The 9,068-nt window shown below is 49.9% G+C and overlaps 1 protein-coding gene across 1 annotated transcript in view; it reads right to left on the reverse strand.

The window, feature by feature from the left end:
* LOC101568716 (zinc finger protein 768) overlaps window positions 1-8,760 on the reverse strand; it is a 16,661-nt gene extending 7,901 nt beyond the window's left edge. Inside the window, exons 1-3 of the mRNA XM_023709977.1 lie at window positions 8,248-8,760; window positions 8,030-8,143; window positions 6,434-7,363 (exon numbers count right to left, since the gene is read on the reverse strand). Coding sequence (XP_023565745.1) covers window positions 6,434-7,363; window positions 8,030-8,143; window positions 8,248-8,443 — 1,240 coding nt within the window. The 5' untranslated portion in view covers window positions 8,444-8,760. The remainder of the gene's footprint in view (window positions 1-6,433; window positions 7,364-8,029; window positions 8,144-8,247) is intronic.
* Between the last annotated feature and the right edge of the window lie 308 nt (window positions 8,761-9,068).

Consider the following 9,068-nt stretch of genomic DNA (forward strand, 5'->3'; position numbering starts at 1 on the left):
TATGAATGTCCATTTTGTATCTGTGTATTCAAAGTGGTTGGGATATATAGTTGCATTCTCTTAATGAATAGAATGATTTGTTCTAATGGTGTTTGTAAGTAGGATCACAAGTCTGCATCTTATACAGTAATTAACCACTAAGAAGAATATATGCAGTGTATTATTTGTTGAAACTGTACTTTATCAATAAGTTTATCAATAAAACTTTGAAAAGAAAAAAAAGAAAGCAGACATTTCTCTGCTTTATGGCTATGTGACAATACTCTACATGCTCCTGACTGTAATAATATCACTATCCTTATCACTTTTTGTTGTAATACATCAGATAGATTCTCCTGTGTGTAGTCTCTCACTTATATAACTTTGTTTATGGGGCATTTGTGATCCAGAAATTTTTTATATATCTATAATGATCAGATCATTATTTTTGTTTATGATCTTAAGATGTATAAGTTATAAGGATGTTTTACATGACCCAAATTTCTCCTGTATTTCTTTTATTTCTGAGTATGAACCAATATGAATAAGAACAGTGTGAAATAAAATTCCAGTTCTTAAGTATAAAAATAAATAAATAAATAAATAAATAAAATAAATAAATAAAAGTTCAACGGGCTGGAGAGATGGCTCAGTGGTCTAAAGCAGCTACTTGGAACAAGCTTGGCAAAGCACAAGGACCCCGGTTCGATCCTTCAGCACCACATGCCGGCCAGCCCCGCCCCCTGGTGGGCTGAGCTGGCCACACACACACACAAATAAACAAATAAATAAATAATAATCAAAAAAGTTAAAAATAAATAAATAAATAAATAAAAGTTCAAGCCCAACCTGGGCAATTTAACAACTTAGTGAGAGTTTGTCTTTAAAAGGAAAAAGGGCTGGGGGGAAAAAAACTACCTCAGTCTGAAGGCCCTGAGTTCAATCTCCAGTATAAAAAAAAAAAAAAAAAAAAAAAGTTTGTATCTGTTCCTTTTCCACTGATTCAATCAATTATAAATTGTTTTTTAAAACATTGCATTTGTACTGAAAATGTACAGACTTTTGTCAACAGTCCCCAAACACTACAGTATACAACTATGTACATAGCACTTGCATTGTATTGTATTAAGTATTTTAAGTAACCTAAAGATTATTTAAAGTACATGGTGGGATAATGTGAATTATACACAAATGCCAAGCCTTTTTCTTTTCAATGAAGTATAGGAAAAAATCTTTCTGGCTTCAGTTATTGTACTTTTTTGGTCTTTTTGAGGTAAGAGTCTCACTATGCAGTTGAGGCAGGTCTTGAGTGCACCTCGTAGTCCAGGCTGGCCTCAAATTTGCAGCAATCATCCTATCTCAGCCTCCCAAGTGCTGGGATTACGGGCAATTACTATACTTCTGAGGCTGAGCTTCCCAGACGCGTAGTAGCAGAAAAGGGAGTCCTATGTAAATGCAAGTATTCCTGCCAGGAAAAGAGCAGCTAAGAATGAAGTAGAGCTGAAGTTTTAAGAGTTTCAGCACACTAAAGGATTAACTGATAGAAAGTTGGGCAATGAGAACAGGAAGCAAAGGAACCCAGCTGGTTTCTGAGCCCTGAGCTAGCCTTCCCAACTTCAAAGCACTGAGATGTTGAAGTAGCAATTAAGGCACCTTTAATTGGCAAGCTGTGGACAGGGGCCAGATCGGTTTCGGGTGAGCTGAGAACTGATGTTGTAAGCTAGGCCTTCCCCAGGCAGTGCTGAGAGGCTGCAGCTGAGTGCTAAGAAGAGCAGGCCCAAAGGTAGCTGCCACGTCACTGCTTTTACCCAGTCGGTAACATCCTTGTGGTAAGGCAGCATGGGTCGCCCTTCCTAGGAAAATTTGGTGTCTTTTTTGTTGTTTTTGGTACCAGGGATCGAACTCAGGACCTTGTGCTTGCTAGGCAAGCGCTCAAGCCTCTGCACTATCTCCCTGGCCCCTTCCTAGAAAAATTTATGATTAAGGAGGTCCTGATGGGGTCAGATTTGAAGATTAGTTGAAGCGAAATTCAGCACTGCACCTAAACAGTGTCTTTTAGGCCTTCAACCTCTTTTGAAGTTTCTCTATCTGGTTTCCTTTTTTCCTTGGTGGTAGTGGTACTGGGGATTGAACCCTGGTCCTTTCCACTGAACTACATATCCATTGCTTAGTTTTAATTTATTTATTTGGTGAAACTGGGGATTGAACTCAGGCCCTTGCACTTGCCAGGGAAGCGCTTATTCTACCGAGCCATCTCCCCGGCCCCAAGAATGATTTTTTTTTTTTCCGGAACTGAGGATTGAACTCAGGCTCTTGTGCTTGCCAGGGAAGCATTTATTCTACTGAGCCATCTCCCTGGCCCTTAGTTTTAATTTATTTCTTATTTATTTATCTTTTGCAGAACCAGGAATTGAACTCAGGCCCTGTGCTTGCCAAGGAAGTCCTTATTCCACTGAGCCATCTCCCCGGACCCCTTAGTTTTAATTTTAGAATACCATCTCAAGCTGGGCACATAGACATACACCTATAATCCCAGCACTTTCAAAGCTGAGGTAGGAATTGCTAGAGTTCAAGTCAGCCTAGACAACATTGTGAGTTCAAGGTAGGCCTGAACTACATAGGGAGACCCTGGCTCAAAACAAAACAAAACCCCCCAGTCCCTAACTGCCCAGTCCAGCTTCAAGCTTGTGATCCTTCTGCCTCAGCCTCCCAGAGAGCTGGGGTTACAAGTGTGCACCAGTATGTCCGGCTTCCTCCTCTACTAGGCCAGACACAGAGCTGAGGTGGGTGTATAGGCAAATGCACACAGGTCAGTGGAGAACACAAGCCCTTTACCCCTCCTGGACCTGTTGTCCTGACCTCAGCAGAACAGGGTCCACCCAAGGTCATTGGCTTCTACTACCTGCACAAGGCCAGACTCTGACCACAAACGAGTTGGTGGTAGATGGATAATGGAGTCTCGAGGCAACAGGTAAGGGACTCTGCGTGGAATTCGAGAGCACAGATCATTAAGTCCCCTCTGAAGGAAATCTCACCTTAAAAGTTCCTGGTCCCTTTTGTTCACAATGATGGGTAACCAAGAAAGTGAAGACGTACTCTCGTACAAAGCTTGGGTTTGCCCTTGGGTGGGTCTTTCCTGTCAGAACCCCTGGTACCCGGGGCACAGCCACTCACCCAACTCTGGGCCTGGGTGTTATCACAGGTCACAGGCAGAGAGTGCTGGCTAAGAGACTGGCAAGAAGCTTAAGAGTGACGTGAAGGGCTAGCGAGATAGCTCAGCAGATTAAGCACCTGCTTGAGCAAGTGCGGGGACCAGAGTTTGATCCCTGGCAGCACATGCCATGCTGGTCCCAGCCTGGGACCCTAAGCTGGCCACTGAGACCAGTGTGGTGGCTCACGCCTGTAATCCCAGTGCTGGGGAGGCTGAGACAGGAGGATCACTAGGAGTCTGAGCTGCACAGTGAGACCCTGCACCAAACACATTTAAAAAAAAAATGTGAAGACAGCAGTAGCAGAGGCACATGCCTGTCCCAGGTATGGAGGTGGAGCAGAAGGACTGCTTGAGCCACAAATTTGGGGCCAGCCTGGGAAACAGAGCGAGATCCCAGTTCTTAAGAAAAAAGGCAAGGGGATGGCGCAAACCAGTAAGTAACCCCAGTATTTGGCAGGCTGAGGCAGGTTTAACTCCGTAGGAAGTTCAAGGACCGCCTGAACTACTGCCCCCCCAAAATAAGTTGGGCCCAGTGGTGCCATCGGTAAGCTGGCAGCTCCGCAAGAGACCAAAGCAGCAGGACCACGAAGTCCAGGCAGACCTTGGCAAGTTAGCGAAACAGTTAGTGAAACCGTGTCCAAACAGTAAATCCCAGACTTAGGAATGAGCTCCATGCCAGGAGAACTGTCCATAAGACGTATCTGTAAACTGACCAAGTGAATCTTCTATAGCACCCCTGTGAAAGCTGACAACTCAACCATTCGTAAGTCGGAGACTTACTATGAATTTTACATTTCATCCTAGCCAAGAGGCCAAGAAATGATTCAAAATAATTTTTTTTTTCAGTATGTAGTATAGGGTCTATAGGGTCTCACTACACAGATCAGACCCGTAGAGATTCTCTCGTTTTCAACCACCCAAGCGCTGGGATTACAGGCACATACCATGCCAGCCTTAGTGGCAGTCTCAGCATACGCCGGTGACGGGGCCGGCACGGTATGCAGGGGATGGAACCCCGGCCGCTGCATTCTGCCTAAGCAGGCCTTTTTGTCTGCTGAGCTATCTGGCCGGCCCTTTCAAACTAAAATTTTAAAAAGAGCTGGGTTCCACAAAACACATAACTAAACAAAGCTAAGGATAGAGCTCAGCGGTAGAGCAGCCTACTCGCCTGTGCTGCACAGCCCTGGTTCAGTCCTCGATAACACAAAATAATAAAAGGCAACAGAACACTAAGAACCCTGGAGTGTCACCATGTCGCTCCGGGCCGGTGGCTTAGCGTCCCCTGGGCTCAGTGTTCTCAACTGCAAAACCTAAGCTCTCCCCAGGCCAAAACCATGAGGTGGCTGGGTTCAGGGTGGCCAGAGGGCCTGCCCATGTTGGGGTTGGGGCTCCCATAGCCTCCTCCTTCAAAATCAGGAGTCGCCCATCAGCCAAGTGGGGCCATGGCTCGGCACACATGCCACATGTTTGGCACAATGCACTGGTGCTGGGGTCTCTCCCCGGGCAAGCCGCTTTCCTCCCTGGTAGTTACAAGAGCAAAATGAGGTAATGGTCCAGACAAGCACTTCATACAGCACAGAAGGCAATACAAGCAAAGGTTTGAAATAATGTTTCCCTTTACTTCCCTCCTGTCACCCTCTCACACCTCACATCCAGCCCTCTGATGCAGGAAATCAAAGTGCTACAAAGCATGGTTTGCAAACCCAACTGGTGCTCAGCTCCCCTGAATTAGGGTTTTATGGAAATTTAGGTCAAGTTGCCAAAACTATTCACTTTGCAAGAAGCCAAAACCCTGGATTTTGGGGTTTAGTACCTGAATGTTAAATTTTTCTGGGTTTGTTTGTTCTTGTTTTTTGCTTTTTTTGGTGGAACCCAGGATTGAACTCAGGTCCTTGTGCTTGCCAGGCAAGTGCTTATTTCACTGAGCCATCTCCCCAGCCCCAAATTTTTCTGTTTTTTAAGACAGGATGGCCTTCTACTCACTGTGTTCAGACTGGCCTCAAACATGCAATTCTAGGGGCCAGGGAGATGGCTCAGTGGAATAAGTGCTTCCTTGGCAAGCGCAAGGGCCTGAGTCCAATCCCCAGTTCCACTAAAAACAAAACAAAGAAAACAACAAAAAAAATGTGATTCTCCTGTCTCAGCCTCCCAAATGCTAGCACTGCAAGTATCTGTGGGGCCAACTCAGGACTGGGCCTCCAGTTTTTACTTCTGCACTGAAGAGACAATGGGTCGAAGCCAGCTACATGGTTTATAGCCATGTGCCTATAAACCTTGGGCAACATGTTTAAGACCTCATTTCTAAATAAATTACAAATACACACTTGTTTTGAGATGAGGTCTTACTACGCAGCCCAGGCTGGCCCCAAATTCATGGTAATCCTTTAGCCTGAACCTCCCAAGTGCAGGGATTACAAGTGTGTGCCTCCACAGCTGGTTCTCAAAATAAACTTTAGAAGGGCTGGGTGGCTGGCCCTGGTGGCACATGCTCATAATCCCAGCACTAAAACTGAGGCAGAAGGTTCACAGGTTCAAGTCCATCCTGGGAAACTTAGCAAAATAGTTAGACCTAGCTCAAAATTTAACAAATAACATATGGACTAGGGATGTAGTGCAGTGTAGAGAGCCTGAGCTTATCCAGTACCTCCAAAAAGGGAGGGTGAAGCGGGACTGGGATGTAGCTCAGCAGTAACACTATATTTTTTCCATTTATGTATTTGGTACAAAGTCTCACTATGCAGCTCCGCCTCCCCAGCACTGGGGCTACAGGTGTGTGCCACCAGGCCTGAACTTGGTTGCTGGCTCAGCAAGCCCCAGGGGCGTGGCCAGCGCAGGGTATGGGACTAGGGATCAAAACTGTGGTCCCTGTGCTTGCCAAAGGAGGCATTTAGTCCACTGAGCTATCTTGCCAACCCTAGTGATAACACTTTAACAAACCTAAGCCCTGAGTTTCATCCCTAGCGCGCGCGCGCACACACACACACACACACACACACACACAATACTGAGTGAACAAAGTTCTCAAAGTCTAGTGCAGGCTCCTACCTCAGGCCTGCCGTGCAGTAGGCAGTCGTCTAGTCTAGTTTAGGGCAGTGGAGAGCAGAGCACCAGCAGATGGAGCTGGTGAGGGCGTAGACTATCCCACCCCAGGCCCAGCTCTTGCTAGACACTCTGTGACCTTCCTCTTATCCCCAGCTCATCTGGGGGCCTTAGGCAATGTCTACTCTTCACTCTTGCCTTGTCACTTTTGAGATTGGGCCCCACACTCCTGGAAAATCTCTGGGTAGTGCTGGAAGCTCACAGGTGGGTCCAGGTCCCCTGGGCCAGGGGCCAGGGACATGGGCAACCCGCTGCTTCCATGGCCCCTGTGGCCCCCAACTCTTGGCCGATGGACCCACTGGTGCTTGCCCATGGCTGACTTCTGGCTGAAACACCTGCCACACTGAGGACAGGGGTAGGGGCGCTCGCCACTGTGGGTCCGCCTGTGGACTACCATTTCTGAGCTCTGCCGGAAACAGCGCCCGCAGTCTGGGCACGGGTAGGGTTTCTCCCCCGTGTGGGTGCGGACATGGCGCCGCAGGTCTGAGGAATGGGCGAAGGCCCGGCCACAGTCTGCACAGGGGAAGGGGGTCTTGCCACTGTGTACCCGCTGGTGCTGGTGGAGGGCGGAGCTCTGGCGGAAGCAGCGGCCACAGTCAGCACAGCGGTAGGGCTTCTCCCCAGTGTGGACCCGAAGATGGGTGGTGAGAGCAGAGCGCTGTGTGAAGGCCCGACCGCAGTCAGGGCAGCGGTGGGGCCGCTCCCCCCGGTGAATGGCCCGGTGCTTGCTCAGAGATGAAGCCCGGCCCAAGCCCTTGCCACAGTCAGGGCACTGGAAAGGCTTCTCGCCTGTGTGCGTGTAGAGATGCTCCACCAATGTGGAGCGCCAGGCAAAACTCTTTCCACACACATAGCAGCCATGACGCTGGTCTGCTCGTGGGACAGAAGGGTGGGCACGGAGTGGAGGGCGACCCCGGTGATGTGCCTTCAAGGGCCGCTGAGAATTGTAAGGGAAGCCAGTAGCGGCTGCCTGGGGGGCCTTCAGTCCAGGAGGCCAAGAGTCCATAGAAAATGGCTTCTCTAGTGCTTCGGCCTCTTCCTTTTCTTTTTTCTGTTCTTTGTTTCTAGACTCTGCTGGGAGATAAGGTGAGAGTTCAGACTGGTTCATCCTGGACCTTGGATCCCAAACTGACATAGTGACAGAAAGGCCTCAGACACAACCACTTTCTAGACCCATGGGTGCCCCTAGAACTTAGCGCAGTACAGGCAGGAGAGGCTTGGAGTGATACTTTTTGTCAGCTAAAGAGACAGAAAAGAGAAAGAATTGTGTATTAGGCCTCAGGGCTAGAGAAATGGCACCCATGAGAGCATCACAGGTGACAACATCTGAGCTGTGTCATGAAAATGAATGGACACCTAAGGATGTTCCAGGCATGCTCCCTACAGGCACTGGCAAATCCAGGGAGGCTGGGCGTTTGGCAAAGGTTGACAGGATGAACTGTGGGAAGAAAGCAGAAGGCAAGGTAAACTGCAACACAGGAGGAGCTGGCAAAGGTCCAGTGATGTTGGAGCCCAATCAACAGAGCTGAGTGCCCAGCAAGGGCTGAGAAACATGAGATTGCAGATCAGGTACAGCCTGAATCACAATTACACCCCCTCTGTAGACTGAACCCTGAGGGCAGACTTCACGGCCTTCGCTAGGACAGCAATTTAGGGAAGCAGGTAGGTGGAGCTGCAGAGGGCACCACCAGGTGCCAGGCACAGACAAATCCCCACGGGCCGAATACCCAGTAACTGTACCTGTGTCTGCTTCTGCTGGCCACCTGACCACCTCTGGATCCTGGGCATCTGGATCCCACAGTTCGGCCTCTCCCTCCACCCAAGAGATCAGCGCTGGCTTGGTGCCTCCGCCTCCTGGGGGAGAAGGCAAACCCCACGATGCGAGGAGGCCGCCCCACACGGTCCCCCCCTCCACGTGCAGGGCCCCCAGCAGCCGCGGGGGACGGGAGGGCTCTCACCGAGCGCGCTCAGGAGGCCGTAGGTATCGCGCATCACGTCCCGGTACAGGGCTCGCTGCGCGGGGCGCAGACACCTCCACTCCTCCGAAGAGAAGTACACGGCCACGTCGGCGAAGGTTACAGCCCAAGGCTCTGTGTAACTGGCCCCGGCCTGGTTCGGGGCCCGGGCAGGGAGCAGAGCCAAAGGCGGCGCCATGGAACCACGAGCGCCGGCGGACGGACGGGATACCCGCCGCTCGTATCGGGTCTGGTCACGCGCAGCAGCCCGCGCTCACGATCGCTCCCACCTGGGACCCACAGGTCGGAGGGCGGGCATCAGTGCCACAAGAGGGCAGAACCGGCCTCTCGAGGGCCCACAGAGTGGACCACAACTGAGACAGGAGGGTAGAGGGTACATAATCAGAACTTAGAAAAATGGCGGCAACGCGGCCTCTCGAACTCTCCTTCCACGCAGTCGTGCCCATTGTGACGCCAGCCGGGGTTCACCGGGTCTCTGTGCCTTCCCGCCCTCGTCTAAAATGGCCGCGACAGCTACACTTGCCAGTCTGAGAGCCCAAGGCTGCGCACTGACTGCCGGGAGGGGGCGGGGACTTCTCTGCGCGCTATTAGCGAAGCCACTGCACAGCCCCGTTTGTTTTTAAAGATTTTTTTTCCCAACCCCCCCCAAAGATTTTTTTTTTAATTTTATTTATTTATGTGTGTGTGGCCAGCTCAGCCCACCAGGGGGCGGGGGCTAGCTGGCATGTGGTGCTGGGGGATTGAACCGCGGTCCCTGTGCTTTGCTAAAACTTGTTCTAAGTAGGTGCTTTAGACCACTGAGC

This window comes from Octodon degus, unplaced genomic scaffold (genome assembly GCF_000260255.1).
Source record: "Octodon degus isolate 3935 unplaced genomic scaffold, OctDeg1.0 scaffold00001, whole genome shotgun sequence".
Lineage (NCBI taxonomy): Eukaryota > Metazoa > Chordata > Mammalia > Rodentia > Octodontidae > Octodon > Octodon degus.